General features: G+C 46.3%; 1 protein-coding gene across 1 annotated transcript in view; it reads right to left on the reverse strand.

Moving 5' to 3' along the window:
- Positions 1-15,685, reverse strand: part of RCSD1 (RCSD domain containing 1) — a 35,378-nt gene extending 19,693 nt beyond the window's left edge. The window contains exon 1 of the mRNA XM_082479782.1: positions 15,559-15,685. Coding sequence (XP_082335908.1) covers positions 15,559-15,564 — 6 coding nt within the window. The 5' untranslated portion in view covers positions 15,565-15,685. The remainder of the gene's footprint in view (positions 1-15,558) is intronic.
- Positions 15,686-22,345: the final 6,660 nt, after the last annotated feature.

The raw sequence follows: 22,345 nt of genomic DNA on the forward strand, positions 1-22,345 counted from the left end.
TGCATGTTTGTTTTTAGGAGAAAGGGCTGGAAAATCCTTCTTTGCATAAAATATGTAAAAATATGTAGCATTTCCATGAGTGTGCTTTAGGGCAATATTTTTCTCAAGACTTGCAGTGGTCTGGTCTTCATTTTCTCTTTCTGAGAGTTCCCTCGTGAACTTGGCACTCAGGGTCAAGCCCTGCCCAAAGGGTAACGTGAGGATATTCCAGCTCAGGAATGATGAGCAGCTTTCATCCAGAAGACAGCAAGAAGCTCCCAAATGCAGTGCAGTAATTTCAAAACTACAGAGACTTAGATCTGCCAAATTTAAAGGCTCACAGAAGGAAGGTTCAGGAATGGGGTGGAGGTGGGAGATACCTTGTAGCCAGAAACTAGTAAAGGGACAAATGCTTTTCAACAGTGTTGAACTTATTTGATATATTGTGAGGAAATGGTTCACGTACTCCCCCCCTTGCTTACTAAAAGTAGAAGGGAAACTCCTGCTTGTATTCCTTCGTTCAGTGGTTTTAGCTACCCATGCCTACGTGTAAAAGGGCCTGGATAGTTAGCACAGAGCTTGGAGTGAGGCTTTTCTCAAGAAAGCTTTGCTGCCTGTTTGAGTCAGAAGCTTGCTCAGGGTCCTTCTCTGGTAGTTCCCTCCAAGTAACCTTGGGACTGCGTAGAGCTCCTGAACATCAAGGCAAATGGTTATCGTGAATAAAAACCCACCCTAATCACATAGGGCAACAGGGACCACTGTGTGATGGATGCAGTTAGGTGGTGTGGTTGAAGAGCATCACAAGTGCAAGTGCACCTCCATCCCCCCCAGCAATGCTGTGGCTGCCTCTGTCAGTAGAGCCAGCTGGTGCCGGGTGGGAGGAGATGGGCAGCAGAGAGCAGCCAGTGCCAGACGTGCAGGCGAGGAGCTGTGTCCTTCACAACAGAATTATAGGAAACATCTGTAGTCATCAGGAAATTAGAAGTGGTAAATACACTATCTGCTTTCTGTTTCAGAGGGTGACTACAATGAAAATGAGATGAGATAATCGTTATTTTAACCTCCTCCCTGAGAATCCCCTCCCTTTGCTCTTGACGTGTTCCTGCTAGCAACGTGGGTGCAATGCAAGTGTTATGTAGCATCGTTTTTCATGATGGATGATCGGTACCAATGCCAGCTTTCTCCACATCTTCCAAAAGGCATCTCTTCTCAGCGAAGTAACTGCATAATGTCTCAGTTTAATTTGAGGAGGTGGGACTGCTGCTGCTGTCCTCACAGCCTCCTGGGCCCAAAGTGGATAAAGCAGCCTCCTGTTTGCCTCCGTGGAGTTCACTAGTAACGTATCCTACCATCAGCAGTTTGGTCTGGAAAGGCCCTTATATAGGAAGGGTATGCCAGCCACCTCGCGCTAGTCTTCGGCTGGTGTTGGAATTTTTTGAGGCTGGATTTATGGCAAGTAGTTCTTTTCATCGTGCCATGGTATGTAGCTCTGAGGAGTGCCTGGCCAGTGCTTGCTAAGCACTGCCTGCTGAGACTAGCAAAACCGGCAAATATCCCTGTGAAAGGTATGAGTGAGATCTTGAGTCTCCCTTTTAGTAATGACAATATTCGGCAATTGCCCAGTGCCGACATGTTTCCAACACTGCACGGGCCGATTCATCGCAGCGGCAGTACTTCACAGTTAGGAGCTCTGCCGAGAAGGCAACATACGGCTTCTGTAATTTAGTGCATATGTAGCCACTGCTGCATATTCCCACGGAAACGGTCCCAAAGGAAGCCAGGGTTTTAACTGTCAAGACAGCACTCAGATCACCAGGCAAGTGTGTGAGCTCCCCTCTGCCCTAAGGAACCTTGAATTCTTGGCTACGTGTTGACATGGCTTTAACAGGCAGGCTGGCAAGTGCTCGCCCTAGCCTCGTCCAAAGCACCAGATTCAAAATCATCTCTTGCTAGACAGACCAAAGAGTTTATAGCCCACACCCCCTGAGAACAGACCAGAGTCCAGGCTGTCTGCTTCCCGAGCAAGTGTCTTATCATGTCTGTCAAAGGCTGCCAAGAATGGTTTGATCCAGTGCCATCGTCACCAAAACAGGCAGCGAAATGCAGCACCTGGTCTCCGCCGGGCAGCATGCCTGTGCAGGGGCAGCACATATGTAACCTCAGCCTGTTCCCTATGGAGACGTGAGCAGCTCTCTCGGCTCTGCTGTGCCCTGCGCAGGATAAGCCACCTGGCTGTTCAGCCACGACCTGCTGCTCAGGGAAGGAGGTGGCAGACCATTTGAAACGTAAATTAATTATTTTGTGCATATGTATAGTGTTTCGGGGGTCCTTGACTGAGGTTATTGAAGAAACTTCCAGCAACACATGGGTGTCACCGTTTCCTTTTCTCTGAGAAGTGCTTTTTGTGAGATGTCTGATCCTGTTTGCTTGTGTTCACCATGCTCAGAGTATTCTCTCAGGGAGAGGAGTGGAGAGGAGAGATGAGAATGTGGGGCAGGGGGAATGTAACAGGGAAATGCCTAATTTCTAACACCAGCTTTGTCTGGGCAGCAGACCACCCATGGACAGGTCAAGTGGGGCAATCCCAAGCTTGTGCAGAAGCAGCATCCCAGGCTCTCGTTGAATTTTAATGTTGAGCAGGCAGGTGCCTAGTGAAGCGAAGGAACCAGCAGAGTCAGGCAATGGTTGCAAGGGTTTTTTCCAGGCTGAAGACATGGATTGCAGTGTTTCAGTTCTGCATTAGTCCTGTAGTTGATCTAGGACGCAATAACTTGCCCTCAGCTACTCAAAATCCAGGACAGAATTTTAGTCTGGGGCTTCAGAAGCTCCACCTTGACACTTACTCCTCCAAGGCACGCTGGTTCTCCACATGTCTGAGGATAGCTACACTGCGATGCAGACCATCCCAAGGAAACCTGTAGTAAGGGGTCTGAGACCCACAGTCAGAGAGTGTTGTGCGACTTCTCATGGTGGCACCAAACTGGATGCATTCATTTGGTGCTGTACTCACACCAAAGGGATCATTAGTCCAGTCACAGCTCTGCAGAAACATGCACCCAGACCAAGTATCTGCATTTCACTGGATTTTGTATGGTACAGGGGACTTTGAGCACATACTAAGTCAGATGACCTGTTGCCTCAAAGCTCTTCCTGAGCAAGTCCTAAGGAAGTCCAGCACCCACGAAGGACTGATTCCCTCCCAGTGAACTAATTTTAATGGGATTTCAGTCTGGTTTCTAAAGGCTTTTTAAAATTTTATAATATGCAACATGATTATAAGGGTGCCTTAAAGATGCTTTGCTAGTGAGACAACAGATTTCACATCTCACTCACATACATCCCCGGTTTGTTCAGCTCACCCTTCCTGCCTGCAGCTGCAGGGCTGTACCCTAACAATTGTCTATGCACTGTAACCTGCGGCGGCTCAGCAATCAGAGTCAGACTACAGTTTCCGTAGACCACTAAGTCAACAATATAAAAGGAAGGAGAAGCTCAAAGATGTTCAAAGCAGTAACAATAGAACAACTGAAATGAGATTTAGTGCCAGAAGACAGACTATTCCACAGGAAAGGTCCAAAAGATACCTGAAGGGTGAGGTGACTCCTATTGCAATGCGAAGACAGGTGGCTGAGGTGAGAGGTGGGAAAGTGAAATAAAAGGCTGTTAAGTGCCAGTGAGACCTGAGGCTATGGGGGGAGGAAGCTGTGCCACGTACAGTAAGAAGAGATCACGATCATCAAAATCACTAGGTTTTTAAGACACATTGCAGCATTTGCTTGCAGACAGTGAAGAGGAAAGGGTAAGAGGGCAAAGTGGAGAGGGAAAAATCTACATTGCCAACCATGCCAGTTCCCTACAGAAAGGGAGACTGGCCTGGCTGAGAGACCAGGGAAAACAGATAAGCCTCATTAAGGAGTCCAATCAATTCAAGGAGAAATGGCCTCAACCTTTCCTGTAAAAGGTCCACGCGTATGTAATTACCTCATTACAAGCCCAACACAGCTGCTTGCAGACAGGCCAAACAGCCAACATGGAAATAATTTCAGGCAGCAGGAAAAGGCTTGTGGATAAAGTTGATATCTGGCTGAATGCAGTCATACACAGCCACACAAGCGGAGAAATAATGAAAGGCACAGAGGCTGTGCCCACACAAGCAGTATGGCAGCCTTTCTCTGGAGCAGCTCCTTGCAAGAGGGGTTTTCTGTCACTTGAAACAGCACCAACTTCAAAACCCATCCGTGTTGGGTTTTAAGCACAGACATACCACACGGGATTCTCCCTTCTGAGTCTTTGAGGTTTGCTAGTGTCTCCATTCGGGACTCTGCCATGATGAAGGCAAGACATGCCTCTTTAAAGGAGGCTGAGATATTTAAGATGCCACAGCTTCAAGGAAAAAAACCAAAGAAATACAGTGAGATTAAAAAGCTGATAGTTTACTATGTGGCTACTGTAGGTGGTGATGTATTTCAAACCATCTTACTACTACCCAGCAGTACCCTGTACACTGCAAACTCGAGCAGAGCCATCAGTAACCTTAAGCGCTGAGTTACAAAGATGTGACTAGTTGAACAAAGATCTCTGCAATTACTAAGTTTGACTACACTCGAAGACTAGATTAATGTCTCCCCTCCCTTTATGAAGTCCTGGGAACTTAGCGTCCTTCTCTTTCCTTTGAGTTAATATGTCTGTTTTAAAAATACTGGCTGTATTTATCTGGAACAAACAGTTTCAAAAAAATACTTTTTTTTTTTTTTCATTATAATGAGCATTTGGCCTTAAAAGAGCAATGTTGATGTTGCAGAGCTCTTCCCTTGCTCCAAGTGAACACCAGTGACACATCTGCAGTCTTTTCCCATCAAGTTTACAATAACTCTCAGTGTTTTGGGGGAAATACTTTGTGCCTCTAAAACATGAGTACTGCCAGTGAAATAAAATCCTGCAGCAGATACAGTGAGTGTTCCTATTACTCAAGATTATGAAAATTTGGATTGGGATGCTGAAAACAAGGTCCCTTACTGCGAAATGCTCCAACAAATACAGCCCTCAGCTCCTCTGTCAAAGAAATTCACAATGAAGGACACTAGTGGGCATTAACTTGGCAGCAGGATTTCAGTGTCATTTGAGAGCTAATGCACCACTTTCCTAAATAATCAAAGATCCCCACTCTTTCAAGCAGCACCACTTTTCATTTCTCCAAACTTAAATTAGATGAACACCCACACAGCTTTCAACTTAGTTCAGGAAGACCTCTGGGTTTTCTGGTGTGTCAGGCAGGATATATAGTCCTATCATTAACCCCTCTCCATCTGATGGGAGCCCTCCAGCCGCAAATGCTGTCTGAAAGCTTGGTTGATACAACCAGACATGAGCTACTGCAGATATCTAGAATAAAGATAACATATGTGAAAGGCACATGGGAGAAAGAAATGGATTATTTCTCAGAAATTATCCATTGAATAGGTAAATTGAGGAGGTTGTGTTGTTTTAGGAATCAACAAACACTCCAGATGTGGAATATCTCCTTTGGAGCCAAGGGCTGATCTCTACCCCTGGTAAAGTAATGCTGATGTCTTAATCCACAGCTGACAACAGCTGTTACCAAGACGGCGGTCTGGCTGGACTGGAGCGTATTACTTCCCTTGTGTCTTTAGCCGCTTGTATAACCAGTACCTGGGATTTGTCCTTGGGATACTCACACTGCTACCAAATGCCTCCATGGGTGGAGGGGTGAGTTGGCAGCACTGAAGACGATCAGTGACGGCCACCCTAAGACACAGCCTGCTTACCTAATGCATTGTTTGCACCAGCCGCTTGTACAGAGCTCCATTCCTGGTGGGGTTTTCCTCAGGATCTTTCTCAGCTTCCCAACGTTTCCCTCTTAGACGTCTGTTTTTCTTAATGGTCTGGGAAGTGTACACAGCCTGTCAACTTTCCCCAAATTAATTAGGGCCTCTCTGCATGTACTTCCAGGCCTTATTCTGGGTAGCGCTATCTGCTCGAGAAGGATGAAGGGTGAGCTAATGCGGGGATGACCAGTGAAACCTCCCAGGCTGCCCGCAGGGAGAGGGGAAGTAATGCAGTCTGTGGGGCAAATGCATCCCATCTCATGCAAGCCCAGTCTCCTCGACTAAGGCACAGGGGAGAGAGATGGTCAGGAAGGCTGGGCAGGCATGCGTGCGACTTGACAGAGGGGAATAAAACGCACGAACCATGGTTATCTCATACTGGTTTCTGAGATGAGCAGCTTTCCATTGGTTAAAATGTGCCTGGCAGAAAATCATTGTTTTAAACCACCCGACTCATAGTGTTGCTTTAAGCGACTCGCAGAGCCTTGTTGCTGTGGACACAATGCGAGGCTGCACCCTGCCCTCACCTACAGACACGGAGATGCTTGGGCAGCTCTTATCAAGGAAACGGCGGAGTGAATGGAACAGCTCCCGTAGCGGAAAAGGCCTCGGCCCGATGAATCACCTTTTAACTGCTCTTCAGTTTAGCTTCTCCCTTGCTTGCCTCACGTGGGGTGAGGAAAAAAAGCCCTGTTTTTAGCAGAGGTCTGAAATAAGATGGGCTTCAACAGGAGGAGGCTCAGACGCAAGATGCTTCAGGTGGGACGACAAAGGGACCACTCTCAGACTGACAGTCATTAAAGAGGATGAACTTTAAGCAGGTACATGTGCAGTCTGTGTTAATTACCTAATCTGAAGCTATTCAGAAGGTCAAATTGGAAACTGAAGTCACTGAACTGTCAAAGAAGGGACACAGAGAACATGAGAAGCAGGGACAATTCAAAATACTTCAGTTAAATGCTTTAAGTAGGCTGTGATACCTCTCCATTTAAACTCAACACTAGAGACAGTCTAATAGTAGCAGCACAGGGATTCAACTCCTCTGCATTTATCATTCTGGGAACAGAAAATCAGAAGGGTAAATGAGCCTACAGAGAGCTCCCAACTGCTGCAGCTTCCAGGACTCATCAGTTAGGACTGTGCTATCTTTGTAACACACTGCTATTAAATTAGGTCTACACTGGATACAGGCAGGTCAGAGAAGAAGGTTCATATTTATCTGAGCCAGGAATTTAGTCTAAAAAGATACGCAGATATGGAGCGGAGGAAAATGATAGTAAGCACTCAGCTAGCAGCCAGCTTGAGGTGTGAATGCTAAGCTACATCCACAGGGATGTCTTTTTAGCTGGACTGTGGAGGGCTCAGTGGTCCCAGCAGCACTGAGGATCCTGGTCTGCGAGGCTGCTTTCTCAGCAGCTGCCCTCCCTTCAGCTCCGTCTGGAGCCTCCGGTTTGTGTGACCCCTGAAAACCAGGCATCACATTGGGCAAACGAATCCAGGCAGCTGTAATTTGCAGTTATGTTTGAAAATACTTGTCTGAATTTTCAGACTAGTCTGAATCAGCTCTCACGATGCATTAGGAACTTAGTGATTTCCATAGGTAAATGACTCTACTATATATGCTAAGGAAAACACACAAAAGTAATTCTTGAGCTGCAGCTTAGCCTTTGACATGGATTTTTTCTGTGATCTGAGAAAGATAATTATCTCTGTTTCTGAGTTAAACTGCTTATAAAATTCTCCCAACAACACTATGAAGGAGAAACCCAATGTTTGCAAGAGCTTTGAAGTACCCTATCTACTTCAGTGCTCTATTTCTTTTTCCTGATGGCTGATTGAAATTCTTACACGTTCTTTCTGTGGCAAGAAGGGGGACTAAGTTCCTTCAACCTCAGGCACAGTTTGTCCAGGTTAAAACTGGGCCACCGGAACCAGGTGTACAGGAAGCGCAGGCTCAGTGCCTGCACACCACTTGCTCAGTGCGTAAATCAGCATGAGGAAGCTCTGGCCAGCATGTCACTGATTTCACGGACCTTAAATCGAAAAGAGTTGAAAAGAAAAATTATATTCAACTTACAAGAGAATGATACAGCGATTTTTGAGTTGCAGAGCAGAGGCAGAAGAAATAAAGTATGACAGTTTCGTTACTTGGTAGCTTTTCTTTCCCACGGGCTACAAAAAGAAAAGGCTTCCAGCTTTCGCCTTTGAGAATCTACAGGCTATACTGCAGCCCTGTACAACGGCTCAAAGGGCTGCTCTAGATGATGCAGCCTTCAATTTGCTGGATCAGAATGTGAAGCTGCAGTGGGGGATGGACCCTGTGAGACTGGTCCTTGAGCATCACTCTCCTGAGCAAAGCCCTGCAGGGCCTGGCACGGAGAGCGTCGCTGGTGGGTCACCCACATCAGGTGTTTGAGGTCAGAACTGAGAGTAGTGTGAGATGCCAGCGCCGAGGGCAGGAGGCTGGGGTGGGAGCACAGAGTCAAGGAAGGTGAGTCCCACACTCAGTGCATATGAAGGAGCAGGAGGAGAGAGGCCAAGAAGAAATCCCTGGATAGCTGTGGGCAAAGGCTTCTTCAGCTATACAGAGCAGGACTTGATATTACATGAGATCAGAAGTCCTGATACGAGTGGAAAAGACAACTTTGCATTGAGTTCAGAGATGAAAGAGAAGGTGCTAAGACTGTTTCCTTTCTGTATGGGTGACGTATCTGACTTGTTACCTTGATGTCTCCTCTCACCTTATGCTCCACTGTATTCATCAATCCATCCCTTTTCTTCCACTCCGTCCTCTTTATAGGCACCTGCTGTGTAAAGGACCGGTGTGCATGCCTGTATTTGTTTGCATGGACAGCCCTTCTGCCCCTAACTGCGAATGGAGACCTTGAAACTGGAAAGGAAAACACTGGGTTTTCATGAGGGGACAGTGTTGACAACTCTGCACGCTTTGCAAAGACTAAGTGGGAACCCAAATTATGCTGTGCATGTTTCACAAGTTAAACACACGCTCGCTGCAGGGCCCAAGGGGTGAAATTTCTGGGAAACCTGGCACACAAGCTCAGATATGTGTATATGAAAACAGGACCTGTTTCATCTGAACTTACATAAGGGAAACATGGCACTCAGCAGAAAGGTAGTTCAAGATGACTGACTTGAATAACCCATGATTGCTGTTGCAGTAGACAGGTTTAAAGGATAAAGAAACCCATTCTTAAAACAGGAGGAAAGAATACAAAGAAAATTGGTTTTGTGTTTTACACAGGCAATAAAAGAACAGTTCCTGGACTTTTGCAGATATGATGCCAATTTATTTTGACCTAAGTTTCCTGTAGGCAGAAGTTTGCAGGGCTTGAACAAAGTGGTGTAGCAGGAAGGAATCATAAATGCTGAATAGCCACTGGCTTCTGCTAGCAGCCCCACACGTGGAAGAACTGCAGAAGTATGGTCCTGCCCCTCTGGTGGCCCTATCAATAGTATTGCTTGAATGCAATAGAAGATCACTCCTGACATTATCTTTCTAATGCTCTGTCCAGTCTATTTTTGAATCCCTCATGGGAAAGAGGTTTCCATTTGCTTTCCATTACACTACTCCAAACCCTGCTAGACCTCACTGCTAGAAGTCCTTCCTGCTCGTCGGTGAGATATACATCTTCCCTTTAATTGGATCTCATTATTCCTAGGTGTACTGCTTTTCTGATGCACTAATTCTGTTTCCTCTGTGTTAAAAGTTTTAGACTACTGTCCTCTGTCTCACTGCAAAGCCACACTGACTGAGTCAGCTCTCCCTCTCCTTTGCATTTTTGTGTCTTTCTCTGAAGAACAAGTTATTGGTCTGCATCCTTTAGATACCGAGGCTTTCTAAACTGCACACGTTAATTCTCTGTGCTTGAAAAGCTGTGACCTATGTGAGCAATAAATTTCTTGCCTTAAGAAGCAGCACGTAGCTTGGTTCAGTGATAGAGCATGAGGGAAAGGTATTATATTTTGTGAAGTACTTCAAGATGCTCAGAAAAGCACCACTGCATGCCATAGCTACCAACTTGTACAAAAGCACAGTCTGAGCTGGGGTCCAATCATGCTGAGAGCATGCATTTGAGAAGCCTGAGATGAACAATGGCTTTGTTGAAGCTGGCAGTGGTAAATCAATATCCTTTGCGGATTGGCCACTAGTCATCCACACTGACCAAAACACTGTGTGCATCTTGTTACAAATGGTAAACAGGTTTATTTGTGTAAGGACACTTGTATGCAAAATCCAGCTTACCACCTTGCTGCCTGTTGTGTGGGTTTTGAGCTCTTTTAAAACTTGATGCTGAAGAACAAAAGGAAAAGGGCATGCATCTATACCAGCTGCCAGTCTGGGAAGAGAGGTCTGTGTCTTTGCTTTTAGCAAGTGATGTGCTCATAACTGACAATAATGTGGTCTGATGTCTTTTTTTTTCTTTCTAACAGGTGAAAACTTCATTTGGCACTAATGGGGCAGATAAGCCTCATCCTTGTCAGTACATTACTGGGACCCATATACTGGTAATAAGATATCATAAAGATATGCCTCAGACTTGATGTTAATGTAAAAGCGTTTCTGGCATAAGACTCATAGCTGGATATGTTGTGGCTTGGACGAAATGAGATTTAAATTCACACCTACACGAGACTCCATGAGAACTAAACGGCCCATGCCTCTGACAATAACAAGATGTGAAGCAACTGTGCAGTGAGTGTGTAATAATAACTTCTCCTTACGCAACAGATCTCCTGCCTCTAGACCAAATTCATCCTTATGCATGCCATATTGCAAAGTGCTAAAGGCATATAATTGTCTGTAAGTCACCAAGGCAAGCTGTGTCTCTGCAGTATTACAGAACCTACAGGTAGCAAGAAGGCTTCACCAGTAAAATAGACAGGTCCTCCAAACACGTTCTTTTGCTGCTGGGTACAGCTGCCATCTCAGATCCCAAACTCAAGCTGCAGAGTTGCTGTTTCAGGAAAAGGAGCATCCACCTCTCTACAATTGTTAACCAACCACTTGGAAACAGGAAAACCATCCCTAGTTCGTATGGGCTTGGTCACTTCTATGATGAAAACCAGCAGAGTTTCCTAGCAGCACCTATTGATCAAACAATGCTGACGTCTTCCCCTGTTCTTCAGATAAGCGGATCCTGGGAATGTATGAGAGAAGGTATGCATAATCTGCTGTTTAACAGTAGCATGTCCTGCCAATTAGACTGTGGAATACAGGAAAAAAAGCTTTTCCAAAATGCTATTGTCATGACCTGGAATACACAGGCACCCGAAGATTAAAATGGGGGAGTGAGGGAGAGGGGTTTAGAGGAATCATCCCTTCTTCAGTGGCACATGAAAAGCTTTAATTGTGCAAACTATTTACTCTGAGCTCTCCACTGGGTACAAGTAAGGGTCACAGCTCCGCCCATGGTGTTTGGGGTTGTTCCTTTCTGTCCTTCAAGAGGGGGACTTCATCCAGTTGCTGGGATGCACAAGTCTGGCAAACCTGATCCTTTCCAGCTCTGCTGCAGACATGCTATTTACTGTCAGGCAGGTCCTAAATCTGCCCAGACCTGAGGAGTAAAATGGGGTCATATGGTACCTCTCTTAATATATTTAAATACTCTTCCCTTTAACTACACAGACACTCTGCGTGAATGTGTCATTTTGATGAGCTTGGGAGGAAACACTGAAAACAAGTATATTCGAGGTTAAAATGTTCTGTTAAGCAAAAAGAAAAAAGAAGAGTGGAAAAGGAATGTTATAACTTTTGGAACGCAAGCCAAGCAGCGGAGCTTCCTGAGAAAGGGAAATTGTTTCCTGGCAGAGCTAACCATGGCGTAATGCCTGTACTTAATCTTGGCTCCACAGCTGCAAGGGTGGGCAGAGACCTCGGTCAGCCTGGCTCACCTCTGCGTGGCTTACTGGCCTGCTGCTCTGAGGACCATAAAGGTTACCAATTTCAGCCCTCTCGGCTGCACTGTACCAGGTATCCTCTCCCCATCTCCTCTACTTCAGTCCTCTTGGCTGACAGATCACATATCCTTAGTGCAGTTTTCCTAGGGACAGGGTAAGTACCTCTGCTGAAAACAAGCTGCTCTGTAGACTTGGCAAGGGCATCATTCCCTGTGGCTCCTGGAAAGATGCAGCAAGTGGTGTACTAGACATGGAAACATGCTCAGTCTGGCTGACCACAGCCAGTGGTGGCTTCTGACCTCGCCTGTTGAGGGAGAGGACATGTTCGACCCCTTAGAGGTTTCTGCAGACTCCCGCTGAGACAGGAAACAGAGGACTCAGAGGAATTTTCTCCATGTTGCCCTGGTGCTCGCTAGAGGAGTGGGGCAGGACTGAGGGCCTCTTTGTGGTATCCTCACTTGACACAGGAGGAAGCTTTACTGAAAAGAGCAGTGGCCCATCGGTCCCCAAATGTCCCAGATGAGGACATTGTGGTGTAGAGAGAGCACAGGTCCTGGGGCTGCAGGTTGCCCAGAAGGGAAGCATCAAAGTGAGCAGAGAACTGCTTGTCAGCCCTGGAAAAGCTTTCCCTCTGCTGAGCTAGTGTAGCAACAGGCAAAATGAAGATCTAGCAGGAGCTAGTTGCAGAAAAGAGACATGGGAATGGAGATGTCACAGAAAGAAACGAAATCTTGGTAGGCACAGAGAAGGGGGGAGCCTTCCCAAAATAAAGCTGGTTGATGCACCTTCACAGCTTAGGGAACCCATTGCACCGTAGGGAGCCACCAAAGTGAAACTCAGTCTTGGATTGCTTCCCTTTGCTGTGCAAGCAAAGTTCAAATGTCTCCATGCTCCCAAGCTCCTACAGAGAGGCTGGGAAGAAGAATGCCATGAGTGCTGTTGAATACGGGCTGCAGAAAGCCACAAGCATTTTCAGTGGATGCCTTAACCCACTACATCTTCCGCAAGGTTTGGTATGGCTGTGGGAATTAGACAGCTTGAATCAACTCTGAAGGTGTAAACTAACAAACCAGCACAATAATTTTTGATCCTTCTTGTACTGTGAGTGCAAAGAATGTTTAGTGGCTGCTTTTTTACAAGTGGCTTAGCTTTCATCAGTGTCAGCATTACACATTTTTTATATGAACTCATGTTAACAGTCTGTGATATAATCTTCATGATTTCAAGTTTCTTTCATGAGTTGTAACACTGGAAAGAAAAGCGATTCTCAAATTTACCTTGCATCAAGAAGTTGGTCTTCACAAAAAAACAACCTCAAAACCCTGAAGATGAGCAGACTCACAAAATTACATGAACTGCAAGAACAGGGTTTTGCTGCCTTTTTCTCCCTCTTGAGGATCTTCAGTGGTTACAGTTACCACTTTCAATGTGGCATGTTCCTGACAGCAGAATGGCTAATAGGTACTAGCCCCTAAGGAGCAGCAAAACCACACTAACCACTCTAAGAAAGCGATCCCAACTATCTTGCTTCTGTGGGTTTTTCAAAAATAGGGTCTTCCTGCCAGAGACATGATGGAAATCAGCTGGCTAGGTCAGCCCTCTGCCCTTTTTTCCCTAATACTGGTAATCCTCCTGTGTCCCACTAGAGCAAAGAGCTTGCCAGTTATGCCAGCAGGAAAGCACAGAGCAGCTCTGCCTGCCACTGATGAAGCAAATGGGGAAATGACACAACTTTTTGTTCCTGTTGCACAGGACCATTAAATCTGTTTTTTAAAGCAAAAGACTGTAGCGTGTCTCTGGGTCCTGCTCAAGCTGCCTGTGAAAAGCTCTCAGGAAGAAACAGAGCAGAGAATTGGCAGGTGGGAACCCAAGTCTTTGCTCTTGGCTCTATTTTGGTCTAGTATCTTCTTACCTTTGGGACATTAACCGCCTTTTTGGAGGGCTGGGGCAGGAAGGGAAGACCAAGTGCACTGCTTAAAAAATGTCTTGGGAGTTGAGATGTTTTAAAAATAAGAACAGATGCAGCAAAGTACAGATGATCAGAAAACAAAGTAACGTAGGGAAAGAGTGGGAAATAGAGGTAAAGGAAGAGAATCAAGAGTCAGAAAGTCTTAGGTTAAATACGTCAGAGAAGCTTCCTGACCGTTAGACCTGCCATACGTGTCACATGTAGCTCCCAGAAGGAAATGGTAGGTTTATCCCTTTCTACTCTGAAACGCTGCTGTGGCAGACCACAGAAAATACTCGAGGGGTGCAGTGCCTTGTGTGTGGAGAGGAGGGGGGGTGGGGGAGAGTGTCCTCCACATGACAAAATATCTGCTTCAGCCCTAAGTTAGTCTTTGCTCTATATGTGGCTTACTGTGCACAGCAGCTACAACAAATTAAGACCTCAACTCCCCTCCCCTCTGAGACATCACAGGATACTATATAGCAAAAAAGAATAAAACAAGCGTGAACAGTTACTGATCCAGGCTCTGTCAAACATAAAAACCCTTATAAAGCTATATATTTGTCATGCCACATGTAGTCTGTGATGAGCTGATTTGATCACTGCTTGGTCCTTCTCCACACCAAAACATGGTTAGATAGTTTGTTGAGGATGTTTCTTGAAATGAACATGCCTGATCTTTACCCTCGCCTGTAGGGCAGGCCAGCACAGATAACAAGGACGGCAATGTTAGCACCTGGGCATTATCAAAACTGCCCAGCTGAGCTATGCGTTGGGAATCTTCAAAGGAAAATTGTAGTGGCACCTCAAGCACACTGTTCCCTGCCTTTGTTGTGTTTCCCCTGCTGTTAGGGCTGCACTGACACAGAAAAAGCTCCTCTGTGAAGATATCATAAAGTGTTTAGTAAGATCTGTGTTTAGCTGAGAGAAATACTGAAAGCCCTCTTTCGTCATTTGAGATTTTGCCAATGTTGTAATAGCCTATCTCCTATGCCCCTCCTAAAAATAAATATTTTTTTCCCCTGCCACTTAAAAAAATGTTTGAAAAGCCAGCAAATCCGGTCTGACATGGGGGAAGCAAGCACCATCACTCCCATTTCATATGAATGGGAAAAGACATAAGGGGAGGTGAACTGCCTTGCCCAAGAGGGTACTACACAGGAGAAGGCTTGGACTTAACTGCCAGGAAAGCCTGATTCCTGCTTCTACACCCCTGTCCACCAGCCGTGTGCCCCCCCCAGAGACAAGAGCTCCGACCCTCCTGCAGCACAGGACACACAGCATGGAGAAAGGCGCAGAAAACCCTCCAGGGATGTGCTCGCCATTTACCTCGCTGAAGCAGTGGTTCTTGGGTCCTCCCTAAACCAAAATGCTCTACAGATAACGAAAGTGAGATCACACGATCCATGTGGAACTGGGGGACACACTGCTTAGGGTCCAAATCACAGCTGCTGCTGCATGGGTTGGACCCCAAGGAGCCCGCTAATCCTGTACGGTTTGTTCACTTCTCCCTATGTCCTCATTTTTACTGACTTTTTAAAGCCTCCTTTCAAAATGATACCTTTTAAAATGTAACTCACTTTCCCATGTCAGAGACAAAAAAAGTAAACGGCAGTCCTTCCTCATTCCCCTGTCACAGATGTAATTTCTCCCCATACCATCCCCTTACTTTCCAAATCTGGACTAAAACCTGCAAAATATTCTGAGGTGCATGGCAGGGGCTGGGGTGGGGGGAAAAAGACACTTAGCTGAACCTCAGCGCCAAGAGATTTTGAGCTGCCTCTACTGAGAAATTGCCTTGCAAGGTGGAGCTAAGGCAGACTGAGGAGCCAGTCACAAGCTAGTGGAAATAAAAGTTTTCTTTACCTCCATGTCGTGCAAGAGAGAGGTGTCCTCGGGGCAGTCTCGCTTCCCCACCCCTTTCCCTCTTATCTGTGGGAAAAGCGCAGCCGAGCCAGAGCAAAATCGCGCCGCTGTGGAGGGTGTGTAAGATCCGAGGTCCTGGTCAGCTTGAACACTGAGCGAGCCCAGCCAGTGGCCCTGCACTACGAACAAGGAAGAAGGGCGGGTGGGTGAGAGGAAGGGAGGGAGGGGAGAGGAGGGGGAGGCAAGGCAATAGGGGTTTAAATTTAGACACAAATCTAAACAGATACTGTCCTTCCCGGAGTGCTGGGCTCATGAGACGACAAGCAGCAAACTCTGCTGCTGCGCCCAAACTTGGGGACCCTGCATGTGCATTTTGTCCCTTCCTTCCTTTCTCTCCTTTGTATTTTCTATCACCTTATCTTCATTTGTCCTACCCGCCTGCCCCCTTTTGCCTCTGTTTCTCTCCATTGCTTGCAGCTGCTCCCCGGTGTCTCTGCCTGGGTCTCTCCCCTGTCCACTCTTCCCTCTCCAAGCCTGCAGACTCTCTTCCTTGTTGTTTGTTTGTGAAGAGGATCTTTTTTCCTCTAACTGCAGCTTCCCTTTTCTCTCCCTTCACACTTTTAGATAATTTCAGTCAGCAGTGGAGTGTTTTTAGAGTGGTTAGAGAGACAGAAGAGGAGCAGAGTGAGGGTGATCATTGTGTTTGAACAGAATTTAAGGCTTCAGTGTCCCGGTGCGTGGCTGGGACTCCCAGGGATGACAGTAATATCAGCAGCACTGTGCTGCTGGGTGATTCCCCAAGGAGAGATCGAGGGTCCCCTGTGGAGGGCACCACACAAATGTGGGCACAAGCAGAGGGTCCCCATGCAAAGTGTCACTGGCTAGCTGCAAAGCAGGACTAGCTCTTTCCACCCTGAATTCATGTCTCACACTACCAGGTCAGAAGGTGCAGGATGTTCTTCTCTCCCTTCACAAGGAAGGACAGACTTGTGCACTGGAAGTGCAAAGCTTCCGCGGTGGTAGAAAAATTCAGATGGGAAAAAATAAGCCTCAGGAATGTTTTGCTACAGTTTCCCTTTCCCTTCAGATCACAGTGTTGTAAACTAGACATCTCTTTTAGCAACTGTTTGCATATGCTTCTTCTCAAGAATTTGCGTCCCCACCTCTTGAGAGCAGGGTGGTGCAGAGGAATTTGGAAACACTCCCTTTGTCTTCTGCTGGCTTCCTTGCCTTTCATGCAGCTGCAAAGTGACACAATGTCATGTCGTCATTTTGGGATGATACCTCGGGGGCAGAAGAGGGTTAAAGCATCTTTTCTGAAAGGGATGCATACTTTTCCTTTCCAGTGTTTCACAAGTCCTTGCTGGCTACGGAGGAAAACACTCCAGAATGGATTTAAATATGACCATCATGATATCCCAGATTATTGTTACTGATAAATCATCTCAACATAGTTGTTCTTACAGTACTGTTGCTGTACTGCATGCTGTAGGACTCCTGTGGAATTAGCAGATTTAAATCATTATCTTGTTATCTCCCAAATTCAATATACAGTGGGTACTCAGTCCTTAGCCAAAAGAATGTTAGGCTGAGTTGCTGCCATCTGGAGGTTGGGCAAGAGGACTAATTAATCTTCTATTGCTGGATTAGTTGAAACCCCCTCTGCTGTAAGTAACCAGAAGATGCTGCAGCTATGACATAAGAAAATAGATTAAAAATCTAAAAGAAATATAAAAATGAGGTTTCTTCTTGATGGGAAATCCTATTGATTTCTTAAAGTCCTGTCAATGGTATGCTAGGAGAGGGGATAGGAACTGAACTGAGCATCAGGGTGAGGCGGGGAGGGCAGGATGCTTTGGCTGCCCATGCTTTGACTGCTGTCTGGACAGAAGGAGGGTTTCATGCTCAGGGATTTCACTATGGGCATTGGCCACAAGTGTCATTTTCAAGATGTCTGCCACGTAACAGACCGTCAAAATCACATACCTCCAATGTTTGGTTCATGCAGCTCAGGGTCTATTTCAGTATTTTCTTTCTGCTTTCAGGGGTTGTACTCTGCAGAGGAAACTGTTTGCTTAGGTCTACAGAAAAGGAAACTGCTAGGCAGAGATAGTATCACTTTACCAGTACTAATAAAGCAAAGGTAGTTGCAGCTGCCCCACCACAATTCTTCACTCTATTTATTTCAGCTCCCCAGTATCTTGCCGCAAGGCAAATCTTTTCTGCCAGCAGGATTCCCAAATGCCATTGCTCTGAGCATGGTACACAGTACTCAGTTTATTAATGCTAAATCTTTCTTCCCAAAGGAGCAAGGAGAGGATGTACAGAAATATGGTGTATGTTTTTCTCTAGGCAGGAAGACATGAGGTATGGGTTTGCTCTAGACTTTCTCATTTCTGGACTGAAAAATACTAGAAGATCTGAAACAAACAACTGACATGCTTTAACTGCAAGAACCTTGTGACAAACATTATTAAGGGAGGTTATACTGAGGAACTGAGTGTTTTACATGATGTGTACGTGCATGTATGAATGTGAGATATTTTAGAGTACGACTCTGCATCTCTGCGTGTATCTCCGTTTACAGACCTTCTGGGATATAGCAGTATCTATGAGACTAACTTCTTTGTATATGCAAGGAAAAGTTCCTACATCTGTTCTGCTCAGGAGGAAAAAAATGCAGTCATCTCAACTGCCATTAAAACAGACTCTAGGGGGAAATTTCATCTGAGTGAGAAAATGTTGTGGTTTTGGACCCCTGGATTTGCAGCTTCCCAGCTGATTCCTTTCAAGAAGTGTGAGGCCAAAACAGCAAGTTTGCTTCAAGCCAGGCAGCATGTGGGGGAGAGGTGCAAGGAAATCCTTGCATGCCTGCAAAGATGTAGCATAACTAGTTCTGCCATGCTCAGAAACACCATGTGTAATATTTGCTGGCCTCTCGCATTTTGGCTATGAATGTCTGTACGGTTCTATTGGCTGTGAACCTCTATTATGGCCTCTATAGGTCAACAGAAAGGAGATGCAGGGACATGGCACTCCTTTGTTCAGAGACCACTCAGGAAAGAGAGTTTTTGAGGGCATCTGTTTAATATAGCTCGCCTGTTCAGCTCCAATATCTGAGATTGTTCTGTCTACCTGTCTGTCTGGCTTTGGCTGCTGCTATCCACATAATTTTCCAGAATTCATACTATTAACCAGCAGCTATTACCATGTTGGGCTTTTGACCCCCTGAAAATGGGGTCTCAACCCTTCCTGTTCCCACTCAAGCAACTCAATTCTCAACTGAAAAAAGGGGGATAAGGTAACCAGAGAAAGAAAGCATTTGCATTTCAAAGATCAATCAACTCTAAAAGCCAACATCCTGTTTTGGGTTGGGTTTGCACATCAGCTCCTCCGACAACTGACAGGAAGCGAACGTGAGCAGCATTTTCTAGGGGAAACTCGCTTTTTGAACTCACCATTCTGCTAACTGTGTTCTGAAGTATCTGCTCCCACCGACCCTGCCCTCGCCCCTCAGCATTAAACTAACACTGCAGACGCCAAGCCTCACCCTCCTCTTCAGGGAGTTATCAGCAGGAAATGAAGTCAGCTGGAACGCTTTGTACCATCGACATCTTTTGCTCTAATTCTGCAGCTGCAGCGAAGCACGTCTGAGCGCACACACGCACACACGTGCTCACGTGCCAGCACCAGTGCGTACACACGGACTGGCGTGCCAGGCACTGTGCACCCCTGGGAGTTGATGTGAATGGGAAAGCCCCATTACCAAAGATGCTTGAATTAAATGACACAGTTATAAGTGATTCTCGCTAAGCCATATGGGGCAGGGAGTGCAAGACGGTGTGTGTTGCACAGTGACCGCATAAAACGTAGGGGACAGAGACTAACTGAAAGATTGAATCATTTCACGTGTTCCTTCTGACTGTCAGCATGCACCTAAGTGCTAACGTCATGGATCAGATTTACCAGGCTTCTTAACACCCAGGTTCTGGGCAAAAGCCTGTTCCTAAGCGGAGTAAAGTTAGGAAAATGCTGTACTGTACAGGGAGCGTTTCACCTGTGATGCTTTGCCTGAGTGTCTCTGCTTGTAGTAAAAAGATTACACTGAGGTAGACCACCCTCATCCATGCCAGGCCACCTGGGTCTGGTGGGCAGTGTACAGGTAGCTAGTGTCATCTCTTGCAGCACTTGAATTTCTTTGGAGAGCTCTTCTTTCACTGCTGATCTGCCTGACTTCAGAGAACAAACTGAGTTGGGATATCAAAATAAGTGTGGCCAGCAGGTCAAAGGAGGTGATTCTGCCCCTCTTCTCCACTCTCGTGAGACCCCACCTGGAGTACTGCATCCAGCTCTGGAGTCCCCCACATAAGAAGGACATGGACCTGCTGGAGCGTGTCCAGAGGAGGGCCACGAGGATGACCCGAGGGCTGGAGCACCTCTCCTATGAGGAGAGGCTGAAAGAGTTGGGGCTGTTCACCCTGGAGAAGAGAAAGCTCTGGGGAGATCTTATTGCGGCCTTCTAGTACCTAAAGGCGGCCTATAGGAGAGCTGGGGAAGTACTTTTTACTAGGGCATGTAGCGATAGGACAAAGGGGGATGGCTTTAACTAGAAGAGGGCAGGTTCAGATTGAACATTAGGAAGAAGTTTTTCACTTTGACGGTGGTAACAGGTTGCCCAGAGAGGTTGTTGAGGCCCCATGCCTGGAGGTGTTCAAGGCCAGGCTGGACGTGGCCTTGGGCAACCTGGTCTAGTGAGAGGTGTCCCTACTTATGGCAGGGGGGTTGGAACTCGATGATCTTCAAGGTCCTTTCCAACCTAAACCATTCTATGATTCTATGGCTGCGTCCCATTATATTAATATAGTGATGGGACAAATATTATCAGCATCAGCCATTGACAGCTTGCTTCTAGACAACAATTCCTCTACCATTTACTAGCTTTAATACACAACAAGGCTTAACATAAACAAACAAAAATTTATAACCAGAACACGGGGCTGACACAATTCCAGGTATCCGTGCTGCATACAACTGTGTTTTTGATGATATTGTTCTCAGGCCAATCCTGCTGCCCATCTCTCAATGTCCTAGAAAGAGGTGTCACAGCTGGCCCTCGCAACAGCTTCCTCAGCATGCAGCCCAAGTGCCAACTGAACAGCAAGATTTTTTGACTGAAAGCTGAACAACATTTCTGGTCCCTAATAGGTTTTGCACAGAGGAAGCTTGCAGGGCCACTGCCTGTGTGGTGGCTGTTAAAAAGGTAAAAGGACTTTTAGCTGAATACTAGGCCAGTGCTATATTCACTTCACCTGTCTTTTAAAAAATACACTGATTAAAGGGTCAGAAGCTAAATTCTCAATCAAGTTAATTTGGGAACTTTGAGGATGGGTACAAATACATGCTTTATGCACAAGCACGTAACACCTTTTTGTGTTCAGCAAAGGTCTGTGTTGTATGCCATTTCCTAATAGTAGTAGCACCGCATTGTTCGGCAGTGCTGATATCTCCTCTGGAGGATATCTAACCAACATTTTTAGAAACAATTTGCATGCTGGGTCTCATGTGGCACTAAGCATTGGCACTTCAAAGCACTGAGTACTTCAACTTTTGCCAGAGCTAACTCACAGGTCAGTCGCTTCTGTCAAACACAGCGGCAAGAGACTTTAATCACTCTGGCTGTCATTTGGATGCGGAGAGCTGGCCTGGCTCAGAAATCAAGTGCTACACACAGCAAGACTGCACAGCCTCCAAGTATTATCTGGACAAATAAAGGTTTCTGTTCATGGACAGACTGCATGATCTAGACAGGAAGCCTGGCCCAGCACATAGCTAGACTGCATCTGAAGAAAAACTTTGCCCACCCCATCCAACAACCATGCTATCAAAAGAAAGCTGGCTCAGGGCAAAACCAGCTGTGAGGAGGGCAGACAGAGCATGATGACACTAGCCAGGATGGAGACCTTGCCCACTTTCTGGCTAAAATACACCTTCTCCGGAGACACAGCTCCCAGATTCAGCGTGAGGCCCATGGCATGTAAACCACACTGAAATTAAGATTGTTCCATGAACTGGCCAGCCCTTGGAGGGAGTAAACTGGCTCAATCTGTGGTGAGATATTACTGTCTACTTACTGATTTTTTAACGTAAATAAGCACGAGTTGAAAAGGAGAACTAGTGGCTAGCAATACTTTCTTGACCTTGTTATGCAAGGATGCTGGGACCCTCTAGACACATTGCACCACAACAGAGAGAATCCTTCTCCTTTCTCTGAGATCTGGCTGAGGAAGTAAGAGAGCCTGGAGATTTACTTCAGATAACACATCCTTTCAGAGCAAGCTGAAAGAGTTAAAGACCTTATCCCTCAACCTACAGGTTCATTCCATGCTACCCATCCATGAAAGAGGGGACCAAAACAAGCCCCCTGTGTTCAGTGCAATCTGCAAGACAGCCGGTGTGCACTGCCAATGCAGAGAGTACTCGGCCTAATTAATCCTGTTCTCCGTAGCAGAGAGCTAACGCTATTTGCTGCCATAAATCCTGTTGAGCCCAGAATTCCCACCAGACTCGTCAGCCAAAATCCTGCAGGCTGCTGGGGTTGGGCAGCAGCACCCCTTGGTGGCTGCGGACCGGGAGGACATGCTGCAAGGCTGGAGGGGCAGGGAGAGGCGAGGAAAACTTGGCAGACTTTGTTTGGACGGGTTGCTTTCTCTTGGCCTCTGAGGTCTCACTGTATGCTCCCAGTGGTGGCAGGGGAAGTGTAGGATGATCTTCCACGCTCTCTACGAGG

Source organism: Vanellus vanellus (assembly GCF_965231255.1).
Source record: "Vanellus vanellus genome assembly, chromosome: 1".
Classification (NCBI taxonomy): Eukaryota; Metazoa; Chordata; class Aves; order Charadriiformes; family Charadriidae; genus Vanellus; species Vanellus vanellus.